The sequence below is a fragment of the Amblyomma maculatum genome, chromosome 11 (assembly GCF_055883805.1).
Source record: "Amblyomma maculatum isolate TAMU_Amacu chromosome 11, ASM5588380v1, whole genome shotgun sequence".
NCBI classification, from domain to species: domain Eukaryota; kingdom Metazoa; phylum Arthropoda; class Arachnida; order Ixodida; family Ixodidae; genus Amblyomma; species Amblyomma maculatum.
In genome coordinates, this window is record NC_139354.1 from 24028698 (window position 1) to 24049296 (window position 20599).

The 20599-nt window shown below is 45.6% G+C and overlaps 1 protein-coding gene across 5 annotated transcripts in view; it reads left to right on the forward strand.

Annotated features, from left to right (window-relative positions):
• The window catches only part of inaE (inactivation no afterpotential E), a 229679-nt gene that overhangs the window by 124379 nt on the left and 84701 nt on the right, over nucleotides 1-20599 (forward strand). For all 5 annotated transcript variants that reach the window (XM_084584125.1, XM_084584128.1, XM_084584129.1 and 2 more), the window contains exons 2-4: nucleotides 10663-10871; nucleotides 11802-11903; nucleotides 15689-15860. In XM_084584125.1, coding sequence (XP_084440251.1) covers nucleotides 10663-10871; nucleotides 11802-11903; nucleotides 15689-15860 — 483 coding nt within the window. The remainder of the gene's footprint in view (nucleotides 1-10662; nucleotides 10872-11801; nucleotides 11904-15688; nucleotides 15861-20599) is intronic.

Below are 20599 nucleotides of genomic sequence, written 5' to 3' on the forward strand. Positions count from 1 at the left end.
GAGAATTTTATGAAGCTATCATTTCCTTTATTTCTTTATATTTTTCCCCAAGGGGGGGGGGGGATGTAAACCTACGCGTATATTTTCAAGACCTCTTGACTTAGCACTTAAGATGGAGTGCATGTTTATTCAACATTCTGGGAAGTATAATGATGCAAATTATGGTGCAGCCAAGTTTGCGAAGGTTTATTTACTTTAGTGGTTAAATACTATACTACGCATGACAAGTAGGAATCCACAAGCCCTCGCATTTCCTCGCCGAATAGAATATTTAAGAAGCTCTCATTGCCAGTGGCCTCCAATTGTTCTCTCTGCAACTTTGAGAACTTGGAGTCATTTTGTCTCTCTGTGAGTTTGAAGAATACGAAGCCTAAGACCCGGGTTGTATGACTGTGAGTGATGTTTAATGATCATGAAACTGTAATTGTTCCTCGCTCTGTATAGTGAGAATTACGAGTTTTACGCAGTTTAACGTGTTTTCATTAAGGCCACCACCATTAAACGCTACAGCTTACAGACTATCATCAAGAGCCGTTCTGAAGCGAAGACTTAAGTCAAGTGGGGGCACTAATGAACACTTGACCAGTTTTATTACTGATACTGGACAATTTTTGGACAAAGCCTACGACACTTCATGAAGCTTCGGGATGCTACGTGACCTGGGAAGCCTCTGCATCCATGGCAGATTATGAAAAGCTTGAGTGACTTTCTGTCCAGCCGTTAAACCGGAGTACATCTCGGCGGCACCCTTTCAAAAGACTGGATAATTTTTGGAGAAAGCCTGCGACACTTCATGAAGCTTCGGGATGCTACGTGATTTGGGAAGCCTCTGCATCCATGCCAGGATTATGAAAAGCTTGAGTGACTTTCTGTCCAGCCGTTAAACCGGAGTACATCTCGACGGCACCCTTTCAAAAGACTGGATAATTTTTGGAGAAAGCCTACGACACTTCATGAAGCTTCGGGATAACACGTGACCTGGGAAGCCTCGGCATCCACGGCAAGATTATGGAAAGCTTGAGTGACTTTCTGTCCAGCCGTTAAACCGGAGTACATCTCGGCGGCACCCTTTCAAAAGACTGGATAATTTTTGGAGAAAGCCTACGACACTTCATGAAGCTTCGGGATAACACGTGACCTGGGAAGCCTCTGCATCCATGCCAGGATTATGAAAAGCTTGAGTGACTTTCTGTCCAGCCGTTAAACCGGAGTACATCTCGGCGGCACCCTTTCAAAAGACTGGATAATTTTTGGAGAAAGCCTACGACACTTCATGAAGCTTCGGGATGCTACGTGACCTGGGAAGCCTCGGCATCCACGGCAAGATTATGGAAAGCTTGAGTGACTTTCTGTCCAGCCGTTAAACCGGAGTACATCTCGGCGGCACCCTTTCAAAAGACTGGATAATTTTTGGAGAAAGCCTACGACACTTCATGAAGCTTCGGGATGCTACGTGACCTGGGAAGCCTCGGCATCCACGGCAAGATTATGGAAAGCTTGAGTGACTTTCTGTCCAGCCGTTAAACCGGAGTACATCTCGGCGGCACCCTTTCAAAAGACTGGATAATTTTTGGAGAAAGCCTACGACACTTCATGAAGCTTCGGGATAACACGTGACCTGGGAAGCCTCTGCATCCATGCCAGGATTATGAAAAGCTTGAGTGACTTTCTGTCCAGCCGTTAAACCGGAGTACATCTCGGCGGCACCCTTTCAAAAGACTGGATAATTTTTGGAGAAAGCCTACGACACTTCATGAAGCTTCGGGATAACACGTGACCTGGGAAGCCTCTGCATCCATGCCAGGATTATGAAAAGCTTGAGTGACTTTCTGTCCAGCCGTTAAACCGGAGTACATCTCGGCGGCACCCTTTCAAAAGACTGGATAATTTTTGGAGAAAGCCTACGACACTTCATGAAGCTTCGGGATGCTACGTGACCTGGGAAGCCTCGGCATCCACGGCAGATTATGAAAAGCTTGAGTGACTTTCTGTCCAGCCGTTAAACCGGAGTACATCTCGGCGGCACCCTTTCAAAAGACTGGATAATTTTTGGAGAAAGCCTACGACACTTCATGAAGCTTCGGGATAACACGTGACCTGGGAAGCCTCGGCATCCACGGCAAGATTATGGAAAGCTTGAGTGACTTTCTGTCCAGCCGTTAAACCGGAGTACATCTCGGCGGCACCCTTTCAAAAGACTGGATAATTTTTGGAGAAAGCCTACGACACTTCATGAAGCTTCGGGATAACACGTGACCTGGGAAGCCTCTGCATCCATGGCAGATTATGAAAAGCTTGAGTGACTTTCTGTCCAGCCGTTAAACCGGAGTACATCTCGGCGGCACCCTTTCAAAAGACTGGATAATTTTTGGACAAAGCCTACAACACTTCATGAAGCTTCGGGATGCTACGTGATTTGGGAAGCCTCTGCATCCATGGCAGGATTATGAAAAGCTTGAGTGACTTTCTGTCCAGCCGTTAAACCGGAGTACATCTCGGCGGCACCCTTTCAAAAGACTGGATAATTTTTGGACAAAGCCTACAACACTTCATGAAGCTTCGGGATGCTACGTGATTTGGGAAGCCTCTGCATCCATGGCAGGATTATGGAAAGCTTGAGTGACTTTCTGTTCAGCCGTTAAACCGGAGTACATCTCGGCGGCACCCTTTCAAAAGACTGGATAATTTTTGGACAAAGCCTACAACACTTCATGAAGCTTCGGGATGCTACGTGATTTGGGAAGCCTCTGCATCCATGGCAGGATTATGGAAAGCTTGAGTGACTTTCTGTCCAGCCGTTAAACCGGAGTAAATCTCGGCGGCACCCTTTCAAAAGACTGGATAATTTTTGGACAAAGCCTACAACACTTCATGAAGCTTCGGGATGCTACGTGATTTGGGAAGCCTCTGCATCCATGGCAGGATTATGGAAAGCTTGAGTGACTTTCTGTCCAGCCGTTAAACCGGAGTACATCTCGGCGGCACCCTTTCAAAAGACTGGATAATTTTTGGACAAAGCCTACAACACTTCATGAAGCTTCGGGATGCTACGTGATTTGGGAAGCCTCTGCATCCATGGTAGGATTATGGAAAGCTTGAGTGACTTTCTGTCCAGCCGTTAAACCGGAGTACATCTCGGCGGCACCCTTTCAAAAGACTGGATAATTTTTGGACAAAGCCTACAACACTTCATGAAGCTTCGGGATGCTACGCGGTTTGGGAAGCCTCTGCATCCATGGCAGGATTATGGAAAGCTTGAGTGACTTTCTGTCCAGCCGTTAAACCGGAGTACATCTCGGCGGCACCCTTTCAAAAGACTGGATAATTTTTGGACAAAGCCTACAACACTTCATGAAGCTTCGGGATGCTACGTGATTTGGGAAGCCTCGGCATCCACGGCAAGATTATGAAAAGCTTGAGTGACTTTCTGTCCAGCCGTTAAACCGGAGTACATCTCGGCGGCACCCTTTCAAAAGACTGGATAATTTTTGGACAAAGCCTACAACACTTCATGAAGCTTAGGGATGCTACGTGATTTGGGAAGCCTCTGCATCCATGGCAGGATTATGGAAAGCTTGAGTGACTTTCTGTCCAGCCATTAAACCGGAGTACATCTCGGCGGCACCCTTTCAAAAGACTGGATAATTTTTGGACAAAGCCTACAACACTTCATGAAGCTTCGGGATGCTACGTGATTTGGGAAGCCTCTGCATCCATGGCAGGATTATGGAAAGCTTAAGTGACTTTCTGTCCAGCCGTTAAACCGGAGTACATCTCGGCGGCACCCTTTCAAAAGACTGGATAATTTTTGGACAAAGCCTACAACACTTCATGAAGCTTCGGGATGCTACGTGATTTGGGAAGCCTCTGCATCCATGGCAGGATTATGGAAAGCTTGAGTGACTTTCTGTCCAGCCGTTAAACCGGAGTACATCTCGGCGGCACCCTTTCAAAAGACTGGATAATTTTTGGACAAAGCCTACAACACTTCATGAAGCTTCGGGATGCTACGTGATTTGGGAAGCCTCTGCATCCATGGCAAGATTATGGAAAGCTTGAGTGACTTTCTGTCCAGCCGTTAAACCGGAGTACATCCCGGCGGCACCCTTTCAAAAGACTGGATAATTTTTGGACAAAGCCTACAACACTTCATGAAGCTTCGGGATGCTACGTGATTTGGGAAGCCTCTGCATCCATGGCAGGATTATGGAAAGCTTGAGTGACTGTCTGTCCAGCCGTTAAACCGGAGTACATCTCGGCGGCACCCTTTCAAAAGACTGGATAATTTTTGGACAAAGCCTACAACACTTCATGAAGCTTCGGGATGCTACGTGATTTGGGAAGCCTCTGCATCCATGGCAGGATTATGGAAAGCTTGAGTGACTTTCTGTCCAGCCGTTAAACCGGAGTACATCTCGGCGGCACCCTTTCAAAAGACTGGATAATTTTTGGACAAAGCCTACAACACTTCATGAAGCTTCGGGATGCTACGTGATTTGGGAAGCCTCTGCATCCATGGCAGGATTATGGAAAGCTTGAGTGACTTTCTGTCCAGCCGTTAAACCGGAGTACATCTCGGCGGCACCCTTTCAAAAGACTGGATAATTTTTGGACAAAGCCTACAACACTTCATGAAGCTTCGGGATGCTACGTGATTTGGGAAGCCTCTGCATCCATGGCAGGATTATGGAAAGCTTGAGTGACTTTCTGTCCAGCCGTTAAACCGGAGTACATCTCGGCGGCACCCTTTCAAAAGACTGGATAATTTTTGGACAAAGCCTACAACACTTCATGAAGCTTCGGGATGCTACGTGATTTGGGAAGCCTCTGCATCCATGGCAGGATTATGGAAAGCTTGAGTGACTTTCTGTCCAGCCGTTAAACCGGAGTACATCTCGGCGGCACCCTTTCAAAAGACTGGATAATTTTTGGACAAAGCCTACAACACTTCATGAAGCTTCGGGATGCTACGTGATTTGGGAAGCCTCTGCATCCATGGCAGGATTATGGAAAGGTTGAGTGACTTTCTGTCCAGCCGTTAAACCGGAGTACATCTCGGCGGCACCCTTTCAAAAGACTGGATAATTTTTGGACAAAGCCTACAACACTTCATGAAGCTTCGGGATGCTACGTGATTTGGGAAGCCTCTGCATCCATGGCAGGATTATGGAAAGCTTGAGTGACTTTCTGTCCAGCCGTTAAACCGGAGTACATCTCGGCGGCACCCTTTCAAAAGACTGGATAATTTTTGGACAAAGCCTACAACACTTCATGAAGCTTCGGGATGCTACGTGATTTGGGAAGCCTCTGCATCCATGGCAGGATTATGGAAAGCTTGAGTGACTTTCTGTCCAGCCGTTAAACCGGAGTACATCTCGGCGGCACCCTTTCAAAAGACTGGATAATTTTTGGAGAAAGCCTACGACACTTCATGAAGCTTCGGGATAACACGTGACCTGGGAAGCCTCGGCATCCACGCAAGATTATGAAAAGCTTGAGTGACTTTCTGTCCAGCCGTTAAACAGGAGTACATCTCGGCGGCACCCTTTCAAAAGACTGGATAATTTTTGAAGAAAGCCTACGACACTTCATGAAGCTTCGGGATAACACGTGACCTGGGAAGCCTCTGCATCCATGGCAGGATTATGAAAAGCTTGAGTGACTTTCTGTCCAGCCGTTAAACCGGACGGAGTACGTCTCCGCGCCACCCTTTCAAAATATTAGTGGGTCCTAGATATGCTTTTTAGGTACTAGTCTCTTCAAGTAAAAACGAACTGCATAGTGGTAATGATTTTAAGGTATCTTGCGTACCATTCAGCGTGCGTCGAGTACCTGCAAATTACATGCACACCCCCTAAAGTATCTTCATGCTCGAGAAATTCATCAGAAAATAAATAAAATACTAATTTAGTCAGACAGTGATGGTTTATGCTTTTTCCACTTAAATACCAGTGGTTGCTGTGCCTTTTTTAAAAAAAAGGCACAGCAGCCTCCACCAGTGCACCACGGGATCAGTGCTCCACCCTCGCCTGAAGGCGAGGGTGGAGCACTGATCCCGTCCCTTGTTTGGGTGAAATCGCATTACCAAACATGAATGCATAACTTTAATTTATGACTTCTTTTTTCAAACACCTCACATAAACACCAGCACAATGAAAGCTTCCCGACCTCAGAATATACTCAAAGTTCTATCACGAGAATTCCGGCCTTCCATCAGGACATGCATTTTACAGATTTATCGCTATGTGGTACGTTGCTGCTGAGCGTATGGTCGCATACTGTCTTAGGTTTGAGAGACGGCCCTGAATGAAACGACAGGGCTAGGTACATGAGTTAGGCTTGAGTCTTTGGACAGGTACATAGAAGACCTCTCCCACAATGAGTCTTTATGTAGAAACATATTAACGGCCTTTCGGAGACAGGAAATACTATACTCACATGTTCATACATTCCGCCGATACTTCTATGTTGCCTTGTATTAGCGGAATGTCAACCAAGATCACTGTTTAGCAAAAACTCCGAAGCAGAGATCCCTCTTCGATTTTAAAGTAAATGCCAAAAAATAAATATTTTGCGTGCACTCTTCTTCACTGTCTTGAGACCCGATCCACTGGCGCCTTGGAATGTAAATTTTTACTTCTCTCAACTAATATACTGTCTGAAAAAAAAAAAAAAAAAGGGAACGCCACACGAACGGATGTTACACGAGCCCCGCTGCGGCTACATTTAATAATTAGGGAGCCCGACCGTCGGTCCCAAGAGCGCGGCTTCGATCCCAGCCACGGTGGCAGCATTTTAAAGGAAGCGATACTCAGGGCTCCCATGTAGTTACTGCACAGTCAGCGCGTATTAAGGAAATTTCCAGAGCCTTCCAGTACGGCGTCTCTCATAGCCGATGTCGCTTCAGGCCGTTTAACTCTGTAATTAAATACAAACACATTACGAGAGCTCCCGGCAATAAACAAAAAAATACGGTAATTAATCAGCATTTTAGTCATATGGTCATAAAAAAAAAAGCGAGAAACTTTAGAAATTCCGCAATGTAATAGAAATGTTACAAAGGGGTATTAATGCTTCAGTGTGCATTAGCGTTCACCCCAGAATATTATACTATGTCTTCGACGATAGAAAATAATAATGGACAACTCTGAAAACACAATGTACATTAAACGTAATCGGAAAACTAAACTCTATAGATTCCAATAGAGTTCTTAATATGAGTCCTCATACATATGGTAGTAAAACCTGAAGCACAAGGACATATAATTGTGGAATCTGGTGCTTAGCCACGTAAGAATCAGCAGAAAGGAGAGAGCTGATGCAAATATGGCAGCCTTCACTTTTGGTAAAATACAGCGGTTTAATATACGGAATAAAGGTTCCGTAATATCTGGGAAGGGTCCACTGAGGGCGAAGTGGCAAGCTTCACTGGATAACTTTACAAATAAAAGACTATGCCTAGTGAAGCCAGTTATCGAACAATGAAAATTACGTAGTCAAGAATAGAAGTGCTGTGATACCGCCATCATGTCGGCCACACTATTTAAACGCACAACCTTATTCTCAGAAAGGAAGATGAACCTAGAAGCGAATTCGCTGCGAAGGTAGTCATCAGAAGCCGTATCCTATGTTCATGTAGCAGACCTGGACTCGTATTCCGAATTTGTGTCGTTATCGAAGTGTCGCTATCTCACGTGACCTCTAGTGATCTGATTGGTCGAAACGCCGGAACTGGGTGTTGCCACTGCGGAACCGGAAGAGGTGGCAACATCATTTTCCAGCGTTTCCACCAATCAGGTGACTCGAGGTCGGGGAGATAGCGACACTCACAATAACGACGCTCGGAATATGGACCGTGATAAACTAAGGAGAAAGGATTTTGTACCATTTCACGCTAACGGAGTTACTCCATCCTATCGTGTTTGTGAAGCGGAGTTCAATCACTGAAATGCTCTATGTTCTTGCGTTCCTAAAGAAAGCAAAGTACCTCATCACTTTTTTTTTGTGTGGTTCTTGCATTCTTAACTGAACCAAAGCTTATAAGCTAGCTAGTACTTCAAACTCTCGTTACCTCCCTCTCGGCAAGCACATATCGAACATTTTTAAAGGCACAATTCCTTTAGCTGTCTATGTGACATTAAATACAACGCGTGAGACATGTATCAGTTTTGCTTTTGGCGTTGACGTTATTCTATGAGTCATTCATTCCTTTTTCCCTTGTGTTTTATCGCGTTTCTGAAACTTGCGTCCGGCCGCTTAATGGGTTCGGCGCTTCAGTAATGACATTCTTGCTTTGGATTCCGAGCAAGTTCCTTTCATTCCACCGCGCTGTTTTCTTTCTATTGTTAGGAATGTGCCGCTCGGACGCTGGCAAACATCACATGACAACGCAGGCACGTAGGATCAGGGGAAGAGAAGTCCACGCAGACCAAACAGCATACTACAAGCGCTGACATTCATCTAGTGTGTGCGGTTATCACGACGCAGATTAGCGACGCAGAAGATTGCGGAGACAAAGATGGAGACACGCTGTCTGAGCGGCAGTGCTTTGCATTGAGAAAAAAAGAAGAAAAATGTACGTGTGTGTGTGGGGGGGGGGGGGGAGGCAGGTGAAACCTGTTCGAATCACTAAAAGAGCGATGCTCTTTTTCGAGTTCTTGACTTGCACGTTATGACTGCGACGCTACCCCACTGGGAGATTTCTTTAAATTTTTGATTATTTTCGCTTCGCGTTGCTTTTGTCCAATGAAAGTTTAGAATTCTGGCGGCTTAACAAGAGTGGTCATTTACGAAATATGATGTAAGCGCTTACTGATCAGTAAAACAATGACAGTCCAGGGTCCTAAGCGCTGAAGGTACTGCTTTCCTTTCATGCACTTCGGGTCTCCGGTGCCGCCGGCAATGACGATACGGGAGCTTCCCCTTTCTCTCGTCCGACTCCATGTTTCGCCTCGTTAGCGTAATTTGGTGGCTGTGTTTATGACAGGCCGTCGGTGCTTAAGTGCAAGCGCCCTGTGCCCCGGTGGTCGCCGACACAAGCGCCTGGAGGCCGGGTTTCCACTGAGGCGCACGGCGTTACTGAGATGATGGCCTCTTGGGATAGGGCAACCGACTTGCGCTTAATGATGTGTGGCTCGAGTCATAAAGAATGTGCAGATTAATTTTCGGCGTATTGCTAGTTCCTCCTTTCTTTCCAGACATTTTTATTTATTTATTTACAGATACTGCTAGTCCTTTTGGGGGGCTGTGGCAGGATTGGGGAATAATTGTGTTTTTTTCGGGGTATTTTCAAAATATCTGCATAATTATGTCGTTTTATCCTTCATTTCCTTACCCCTGTGCACCTATGCTAGCGGCTTCTACAGCCCTTTTTAATTGCAGGTAAAGAAAATTCGAAATTGGCGCCAAAAAAAGACGGCAAAATTATGGCTCCTCATGAATATCCCAGCCTGGCATTTGGGTGCTGTTATTGCAGTGTCTGCAGCCTTAGTTCCGCGAGAAAAACAAAAAAACAAAAAACGAAGCGGTGCGTTGAAAGCAACACAGAGTAGGTTTTTCTTAGCCAGCATGTCGTATGGTTGCCAGCAGCCACACGACCTGCTCAAAAATATCTATACAGTGCACCACGAAAAGAGGAAATTTGGATATTCTGTTGCTGTTTGTCAACTCTTGCTGTCAGGAACTAGAAGCCCCCGCTTTCGCAGAAGTTGCTCGCTTTACACGCAAGAATGCTGTGCATTCATTTTATTGTGTTTCTTAGTCTTTTATCGAAGTAGGCGTTGCCTCGGACAGCCTTATCCACTGTGCCTCTTTTCAGTGGTCTGCTCCACTTACAACAGCGAATGAGAAGCACTTGGGTTTCTTTCTTTGTAACCGCATCCTTGAAGACGCGTTTTATATTTCAGGTGATAACTCTCCTGGCATTGGTTCCCTGTTCTTTGACGTAACCGCGACTTTCAGACTTTCATAAAAGCGACACTCTCATTGGCTTGCTAACTACAAAACTTGACTGCTGTCCCTTCATCCATGCAAATGGGTTGCCGCGAAAGGCAAATACTATTGTCGGCTTGGGTATTCGTTATCTGGAGGTTTCTGTAATAGCCGCTTCCTGCTTTCATATGATGTTGCAGCCATGGTGACGTCATTTTAAATAAGAAGAAAATAGTTAATGGTATATTATGTAATATAATCCCTGTTCCTTGCTCTTGATGCAACCGTGTTGGTTTTGTTGTCTTGTTCTGATGCGTTTATAATTTCCCAATTCCCTAGCAACCGCGGACACCAAAGATGCGTGTTTCAACGGGCGACCATTCTTTGAATTAAGCAAACAGCTTCGGAAGTCGGTTGTAGGCACCTTTTTAAGAACACCTTTCGCTGCAAACCCTTTCTGGCGCGGGCAGTTCGCTGGCAGAACTTTGTGAAGCATTTCAATGATCCGTAGTCGCGAATACCTTAAATCTAGTTAATTGAGCAAAAAACATCCAACCAAAGCAAAAATGATCCTAGAGCTAGCAGACGTTTCTCACTGTCCTTTTTCTTCAGTACCAATATGCTCGTTTCATGCACCCTAATTATCAATGCACTACTGAGCATTTGCCTCTCGTTTTTGGTTTCGGTGTACGTACGTCATCCACTGACGTGGTTGCCCTTCCTTCTTCGCAGGCTGATAGTGCTGGCAGTGCTGCTGTCGGTCCTAGACTTCGGCGCGCTGGCGTGCGTCTCGGACCTGCAGGAACACATGCTGGGCTACTGCGTTATTCTCAGCGGCTGCGTCGTGGTCGAGGCCTGCATATCGTGGGTCTCCATGCGCGGCAGCATCCTGGACGCCACACCCCGTGCCTCCATGCAGTACCTGCTCTATGTGCGACTGGGTACGGCAACGCTCTTTAGCGGGGCTCTGTATCTGATGATTAAGAGCTCTGTACTTTTCTTTCTTTCATGAGGTACATTGTGAACGCGGCGATGAATTTAGATGCACTTTTCAAGAGGCAAGTTATCAAAGCATATTTGGACTAGAGGGCATCTAGATAGCCTGAGTCATTGTCATCGTCTGTCGTACGCAGTGAGAAAGTAGTGTATACCCACTCAAACCTCATCATGCTTCATGGCAAGATTGCTGGAGACACAAACGGCTCCCACCAGATGGCGTTACTGGTTTTGGTTGCTGGTGTCAAGTGCAGACTGATTGATGCGAACTTAAGGATAATAGTTCAGGGATTCACGCGCGCGCTCCACAACTGAGATAATCCTTTAATGTGAACGACTAGGACACGCAGTGTGCGCCCCCCCACCCCCCATGCACAGGAATAGCCAAATTATGATAATCATCATCATCATCATCATCATCATCATCATCATCATCATCACCCACGAAATCTTTAGTGCTTGAAAAAATTACCCTCTCTAGATGCTGAGTACGGCGTGTTTCAGCTAGCATAAGTTGTTTCTTAAGGACGTGTCATAAAAATGGATTTCGAGGCCTAATATAAGGTTGTATCATTCTTCATGGAAGCTGTGCGATAAGTCACCTAGTAGAAGCGATCCATCTGGGCAACGTTCGAGCACCAGAAGAACCTCGTCCCTGACAGGGCGTTGACGGAGCCAGAAAATAAATCTCTTGAACGATGCGTTCCAAATGCAGCACCTTGGGTATCGTTTCTTTAAGTAGATAGTGAAGCAATGCATTGCTTAAGTAGTGGGTCGTGACTCCAGTGAGGATTTGTTTTTGGTTAAGATACTGGCAGCGTGAAATTCAATATACAAAACTTTATCCTGAATTATGCGCACCTGTCTTCTCGCAGGAATCCTATTGGTGGAGGTCTCTTGGTTGGTTGTGGGAGTCATCTGGGTGAGCAAGCATTATGACAGCTGTCCGATGGGTGTGGCCAAAGATGCTATTCTTGGTAAGTGCATAACACTGTACTTGTTGACTGTGGATTTTTGTTCCTTTTGCGGAAATCCCTGCACCCCATTACATCTTTGCTACACGTAGGCAACTTTCTGTCTCCAATTGTGCCACCTTGATTAGCATATTTGAACACAAAGTAGCCCACTGTTTTTTTTTTTATTGTAATCTAAGTCCAGCATGCTGCTAGGACATGCTTTCTAATTATATCAGCCCGGAATGTAATGCAATAATATTTACGTGTTGTGCATTGATATTCAGTAATTACCTACGTCCCTAGTGTTAATTTATGCTTGTGTTTATAGTAGCCGAAAGATGATCTATTGCACACAAAAAGGTTAAATTCATTTCTTGCGATCGGTGTTGCTTATTTACGCTCTGGGCTACTCTGGCCTACTTCTTTCACGAGGTGTAATTACGGCCGCGTAATCTTTTTGATGGCTCGTTTCCGTTCAGTTCAGTTCAGTCGTTCAGTCGTGTCCGACTCTTCGTGACCCTATGGACCATGTCACGCCACGCTTTCCGGTCTCTCACTATCTTCCTAACATCACATAACTTCATCTGCAGTGCCTCGAGGATGCCATCTAACCATCGCGTTCGCTGCCTACCCCTACTCCGGCGACCCTCAACCTTTCCCAACATCAAATCTTTCTCCAGCGACTCCTTTCTTCTCATCAGATGACCAAAGTAGCTGAGCTTTAACTTTAGAATTTGACCCTCCGATGAGCAGTCAGGGTTTATGGTCGACAATATCGACTGATTTGATCTTCTGGCAGTCCAAGGAACTCTCAAGAGTCTTCGTCAGCACCACAATTCAAACGCGTCAATTCTTCGGCGGTCAGCCTTTTTGACAGTCCAACTCTCGCATCCATACATCACAACTGGAAAGACCATAGCACGAGTTATACGGATCTTGGTTGGCAGACTAATGTTTCTGCTCTTTACTAGGCGGTCAAGGCTAACCATTGCTCTCTTTCCCAGAAGCAGGCGTCTCCTAATTTCATGGCTGCAGTCTCCTTCCGAGGTAATCTTGGAGCCCAAGAAGAGAAAATCTGTCACAGCTTCCACTTCTTGTCCATTGATGCTCCAGGACTTGATAGGGCAAGACGCCATGATCTCTGTCTTTTTAATGTTCAGTTTAAGCCCAAACTTCTCACTCTTTTCTTGTACGCGCATCAGAAGTCTCTTGAGTTCCTCTTCACTTTCTGCCATTAAAGTGGTATCATCCGCATATCTAAGGTTGTTGATACGTTTTCCAGCAATCTTCACTCCAGCTGAAAAATCGTCCAGACCGGCCTTCCTCATGATGCACTCTGCATATAGGTCAAATAGGCAGGGCGACAGTATGCAGCCTTGCCTCACTCATTTCTCAATTGGAAACCAATCAGTAAGACCATGCCCAGTTCTGACTGTGGCCTCTTGTCCTTCATACAGGTTCCTGAGGAGACAGATGAGGTGAATTGGAACTCCCATCTCTTGGAGAGCTTGCCACAATCTGCTGTGATCTACGCAGTCAAACGCTTTCGCATAATCAATAAAGCAGAAGTAGATGGGTTTCTGGAACTCTCTTGCTTTTTCCATGATCCAGCGAAGGTTGGCAATTTGGTCTATAGTTCGCATGCGAAATAAGCGCGATCGTGCGATAGTTGAAACAATCTTTGGCACTGCCTTTCTTTGGAATGGGGATGTAAACTGACCTCCTCCAATCCTGTGGCCACTGCAGGGTTGTCCAAATCTTCTGACATAATGTATGCAGAATGTTAACAGCGTCATGGTTGAGGTTTTGAAGCAACTCAGTTGGAATGCCATCGATTCCGCTAGCTTTGTTCTTAGCAAGGCTGGCTAAGGCCCATTCAACTTCACTCTTCAGGATGCCCGGCTCGAGATCAGTGATCACAACCGTCTTATGTTGGGTTTGCACATTCGGGTCCTTCTTGTACAGTTCTTCTGTGTATTCCTGCCACCTCTTCTTTATCTCTGAGGCTTCAGTGAGGTCCTTGCCTCCTATGTCCTTTATCACGCCCAGCTTAGCACAGAAGCTTCCTTTGATATTTTTGATTGTCTTATACAGAGCTCTTTTGTTCCTTAATTGACTGTTGTCCTCAACTGCTTGGCACTGTATGTTCAGGAAGGCATTCTTATCTCTCCTTGCTATTTTCTGAAAATCCGCATTGAGAACCTTGTATCTTTCTCTTTCCCCCATAACCTTTGCCATCCTCCTTTCCTCAGCTATTTGCAAAGCCTCTTCAGATAACCAGTTTGCTTTCTTGCATTTCTTTTGCTTTGGAACTACCATAGTAGCAACTTGTATTATATCCCGAACATCAATCCACATCTGTTCGGGCTCTATGTCTTCTAGATCTAATTCTTGAAATCGATTCCTCACTTCCACAGCATACTCTAATGGAATTTGATCCAGATCATACCTGAAAGGCCTTTTAGTTTTCTGCGTTTTCCTCAATGGAAGCTTAATTTTGGCAACAAGAAGCTGATGATCGGTGCCACAATCGGCCCCAGGCCTTGTTTTTACTGCTTGTATAGCGCTTCTCCATCTCTGACGGCAAATAATATAATCGATCTGATTCCTGTACAGACCGTCCGGTGAAGTCCATGTGTACAGGCGCCTCTTGTGCTGTTGAAAATGAGTATTCACTATGGTCAGGTTGTTTTCCTGACAAAACTCTACTAGCCTCTGCCCAGCTTCATTTGGCTCGCCAAGACCGAACTTGCCTATAATTCCGGATATTTTTCACTCCCGACCTTAGCATTCCAGTCTCCTATGAGAAAAACGACGCCTGATGATGGGGTGCGGTCTAAAAGGCATTGTAGGTCCGCATAAAGTATCTCAACGTCAGCTTCTTCAGCAGTAGTGGTCGGTGCATAGACTTGGATAACTGTTATGTTGAAAGGGTGACCTTGGATTTGAAGTGAAAGCATTCGGTCGTTTTTGGGGTTGTACCCTAGCACTGCTTTGCTCATTCTTCTGTTTACTATGAGAGCGACCCTATTCCTTCTCTTGGATCCGTGCCCACAATAAAAGACTAATGGTCGCCGGAGTTAAATTCTCCCATTCCGGTCCACTCGACCTAATTATCTGCGTCTTCTTTCAGCAAAGATGCGTAATTAAAGACAGCGAAGCCAGATGTTTTCTATGGCTGCATATTCGTCCTGGAACTTTAGGGTTTCATTGATACTGCGTGGGCTGTTAAAATCCTCTCGACAAAATGCGAAAATTACCTGCGGCCTGCGAGAGATCCTTTTTTTGTGACATTAACTGTGAACACATAGTTCACAAGCACAGACCTTAGCAAAAACGCTATGAGCTCCACTTTCTGGACGTAAATGGAAGATCGGTGAAATCTTCTTTCGTGGCGGATTGAAAGTTATCTTTCTTTGTTCTGGACTTCAGCTTGCAGTTGAAGAATTTGCAGAAATTAACCTACAGCCCTACTGAAAAACGAAAAGTTCTACGTGGCAATAACCTCATAAATATCATTTAATTGCATAGACTCTCGCACGGTTCACATCATTATCATGAAATATCGTACATAATTTATGATAATATACAAGAAGCTATGAGACCTTATTCAATTATATGCGACTTGTATGTGATTTCTTATGTGAACTGAGTGAGATTGTGTGAGAAAATGTGAGGTTATTGCCTCACATTTTCAGTAGGGAGGACCGGTAGATAATCATTACTTTATCTAAGTGTACTTTGATAGTCGCGCACGTCTAGTTGCGAGGGTATCCGGATGTCGATGGTGTCTTGCGCGGTGGCAGGGATCATCGTGTGCAACTGGTGCGTCCTTCTGAGCGTCCTGGTGACCGTGTGGTGCACCTTCGACCGTGCCGGCCGCACCTGGGTGAAGATGAAGCGATACCAGAGGAGCCTGCAGGACGGGAAGCTGCGCTACAAGAGGTCTGGAAACTCTCAGCGTAACTGGAGGCACCGGTATGGCATGGTCTGCTGCACCTCTGCACCCGCACTTGCTGCGCCGGTGTGTAGCGTCTGAATGTCTCAATAGGCCTCTACTGCGTTATCAGCTCTTTAAGAGCGAACTCCGGCATACCAGGCAGCGCAAACTGTAGTCCCAATCAATGTCCGCTGTATTCCGGGCCCAGGTGTATTATTTTTTTTTTGAAGGTCCAAAATTTTAACTTTGATTTATTTTAGCCATGGGGCTATATTCAGGGCTCGGTGGGCAGCCCTGAGTATAGAAGAGAGGTCTGGAGCTGCGTGGGAACCCTCTTCGCGCTACCTATGGCTTCAAGACTACCAGAACCGAGACGCCGGCAAGTTATTAAACAGAACTAGAATTGAAGAGGAAAGGAAGGGCTCGTAAATATACACAAAGGTTGGTTGGTTGGTTTGTGGGGTTTAACGTCCCAAAGCAACTCAGGCTATGAGAGACGCCGTAGTGGAGGACTCCGGAAATTTCGACCACCTGGTGTTCTTTAACGTGCACTGACATCGCACAGCACACGGGCGCCTTGCTTTTCGCCTCCATCGAAAAGCTGTCGCTGAGGCCGGGATTCGATCCCGCGTCCTTGGGAACAGTAGTCGAGCGCCGTAACCACTGCGCCACCCCGGCGGGGTATATATACAAAGGAACGAAGCCAACAGTCGAGGAAACGTAGGGGTTATTTTTTATATTTGTTTTTGCTAGTGGCCTGTATTAGTACTCTAATCAGTTTAAAGTGACAGATAATTGAGAACAAAGTAGAATGAAAACAACGCGCTGCTCAGTTTTTAAGAGCACCGGAAGCGATATTTGAAGGTCATAAGTTCGGTTCCCACCGTCGGCACGTTGCTTTTTCTTGTACTGTGATTTCTTTATCTTCCTTCCCAAATTTATCGCAACACTAATGCAGGTCAATAGCAAAACGAAAAATAACAAATCTCCTGCGCTTTCCTTGGGCTCACCGACTGTTCTGTTGGTTTCTTCGTGTCTCATAACGAGCCCCTAATTTAATACACGTAATTACTAGGCCGATGGTTGGTGCTGCCTTGAATTGGACGCATCCCACGTGGTGAGGTATCATTCGGTCAATGTGGTTTTTGCAGAAGTTTTCAAGAGCATGCGCAATGAGTGGGGTTAAAGAAGCATTTGACGACTAGCTGATTACTCTCCGCCCTCGCGACGGACTGGGTCGATTAGTTTCGCCCTTGCGAAGTTGACCAATCACTGTCGACAGGGACCAAAGGAAGGAAGGTTAACCACAAGACATCTCCGAGGACTGTCGTGCACTGAAGGAAGGGGAAAAGCACGCTTATGGCGAATGACTCACCTCGCCGCACATTTCTGCTCACAAACTCCATGCTCACCACAATTTCCGCTGTCTGCACACGTTTTTTTTTTCCTTGAACGTTTGCTTATTGTTCTGTTGTTTTTTATTTCTTTCTTCTCCCCTTGTTGATTCACCAGGCCGATCCAGCAGAAACGTTAGGGCTGTTTTGAGTTCGAGAGGTGCTTTCAGGTGCTTTGAGATGCTTCCGTTAATACAAAATACGCAACGCCAAATTTTGCTTTTCACCTGCGCTTCTGCGCGGGCTAAGAAAAAGTAATAAGTATAGAAAACTGGGCGAGTTGAATTGGATTCATCTTAAAGCAGCGCGAAAACACAGGACTAAAAGTAACAGGAGACGACACAAGCGCTTTCTAACAACTGAATTTTTATTTGTAGAAAGGTGAACCTATATAGGAACCAACCCAGATAAAATCAAGACGAGACACGTGAAAACCACCGCGGTGCCCTTTTAGAAAGAGTGCGCGTGCGCTAAGTCAAGATTAAACACTTCAACACACCTAACAAACCTATTAACCTCCCACATGACAAACACCCGCTAACACTTCATCGCTAAATATTCACCGAGAGTGTGAATCTCTTTTTCTTCAAGATTAACGGAAGGTGTAGCTACGCACGCGTCAAACTCTTTATTTATCAGAAACGCCTCGACCAGCTCTCTGCATATCCGATCAGGGTGACTGAACAAGATAGTGGTCCTGTTCAAATGGGGGTAACAATCTTAACACTCCCGGCAATGAGCGGCAAGTTTGGACGACACAGCTCCTTTTACTGATCTGCGGTGTTCAAACAAGCGCTGATTAATACAACGGCCTGTCTGACCAATGTAAGATTTTCCACATGAAAGCTTTTGAGCTACCGGACTCTGGTTCTATACGGTTTCTTGATGTGAAGATCTTATGCCATGAGACAGGGGTGTGTTGGGAGTATAATCCAAGAACAGCTAAGCCGCTCCTAAGCTACAATTCAGGACATTCAAAGTTGGTAAAGGCAGGCACAGCGACCTCTTGTCTCAAGGCTTCTTTGGTGAAGTCGTGCTCCCATAGGGTCGAAGCCAGCTTCCAGGAGCAAGTTAAAAGGCTTAGAGACGCTGGGTTTCCGGATGTTACGTTAGCACAAGTATCGGAAAGGTTAATGAATACGGGTTTAAATTTTGAAAAAGAGTCTGATAAAGTTAGGGAGAATGCAAGAAAAGTGGGGATTCCGTACTTACACGGAATTTCTCACCGTTTGAAAAAGGTTGGCGAAAAATACGGCTTAAAAGTACTTTTCACAGCTAAAAATAAGCTGGGCGACATCTGTAGTGCAGTGCGGAGGAAGCTAGATTCCCAAGGCGCCCAGGCGAGGATGAAGTGCACAGTAGCGCACAGGAAACCGCTCATCGACTGCGACACGGCTGTTGTATATTCCATCCCGCTTTCATGTGGAAAATCTTACATTGGTCAGACAGGCCGTTGTATTAATCAGCGCTTGTTTGAACACCGCAGATCAGTAAAAGGAGCTGTGTCGTCCAACCTTGCCGCTCATTGCCGGGAGTGTAAATATTGTTACCCCCATTTGAACAGGACCACTATCTTGTTCAGTCACCCTGATCGGATATGCAGAGAGCTGGTCGACGCGTTTCTGATAAATAAAGAGTTTGACGCGTGCGTAGCTGCACCTTCCGTTAATCTTGAAGAAAAAGAGATTCACACTCTCGGTGAATATTTAGCGATGAAGTGTTAGCGGGTGCTTGTCATGTGGGAGGTTAATAGGTTTGTTAGGTGTGTTGAAGTGTTTAATCTTGACTTAGCGCACGCGCACCGTTTCTAAAAGGGCACCGCGGTAGTTTTCACGTGTCTCGTCTTGATTTTATCTGGGTTGGTTCCTATATAGCTTCACCTTTCTACGAATAAAAATTCAGTTGTTAGAAAGCGCTTGTGTCGTCTCCTGTTACTTTTAGTCCTGTATTTTCGCGCTGCTTTAAGATGAAAAAGTAACACACTGGAATCTTAGGGCCACGCACCTATTGACTAAATTGGCCTTAATGTACAGCTATTAGGGCAGGTTTGTGGTATTTGGATTTTGCCGGACCAGATGACCGAGCGGGCAATTTTTTGGGGGCATTTGGCTAGAAGCGTTGGTGACAGAAACAATAGCAGTCATAACGAAGGTGCGAAAAGTTCAGCGAAAACTAATCTCCATTTCCGCCGCATTGCAAAAACCCAAGCCAGAGTTAATTCGCCTATGTCTCGCCATACCTGGCCCCAACGCGTATAGCGCTTCAGGGTGACCTATACGCGTGACGTAAGTAAAGAATAAATGACATGGTCAACAAAATAGTTACGCTGCGGTATTTTATGAAATAATAGTGTGGCTGCTGGTCGACCATCTTCAAATTGCTGCGGTGGTGCTCTGTCGCACAACAGATTTGGATGCCCGGCAAAGGTCACCGCGTTTTGCAGAGACGACACAGAAACATCCACGTGTGCTGATAATTTGCTGCATTATAAAGAGCTCTGGGTGGTGGAAATCTGACAAGAGCCTTTCTCTGTACGACGTACCTGAGAGCTTCACTGAGCACAACTCCATCCAATTTGTGTTAATAATATGAATTGCCTCTGTAGCTCTTTTAGGGTACCTAATCATTCTAGCGCAACAAACGGCGCATCTAACAGCACAAATATGAATTTAATTGTTTTTCTTACTTTATTAAGAACAGTCACACCCACATCTGAGTATTGGCGCCGAACTTTTGAAGCGAGTGGCGATGTTCCGCAGCTTGTGGGGTGTGCAAAAAAAAAAAAACAAAAACAAAAAACATATTAGCTCTTCAAACTTGCAGCTTCTCTGCAAAACAGGCCGGTGATTAAGACATTGTTTTTTTTTTTTTTTTTTTCATTCTGCTGTCTTTCTCGTCATACAAACTATGAGCTTTTGGCGATATCCGGTGTCTATTTGTTGCTAAAATGCCATAGTAAATCGATAGCGGTCAGCCTTGTTTCTTTCGTCAGGGTCTAGTTGATGCCGTTTCGGAACTTAGTTAACCAATCAGGGATAAAGCCTAAGTACAATTAGCGATAGCGGACCGCCGAAGCTCGTGTGCACTATTCTCTGCCCGCATCCATAGTGGACAGAGAGTTGCATTGCATAGGATTAGATCGACAAATACAGAGAAGATAAGGTCCGGTCTCTGGTAGTCACCAGAAACCTGCCGCTAAGTGACAGACGCGTACGTGACCCTTCGACCTTTTTCAGGGTCGCTATACCGAGTAGTGTTTCGGATCACGGCCAGTTCATTCACCGGATAATTGACCTGTCGCCTATATTAAAGACAGAGTAGATTGCCAGTCGCGAACCTCTTTAGAAATCGGTGTTTGCAGAAGTGCGTCTACCAGGCCGAAA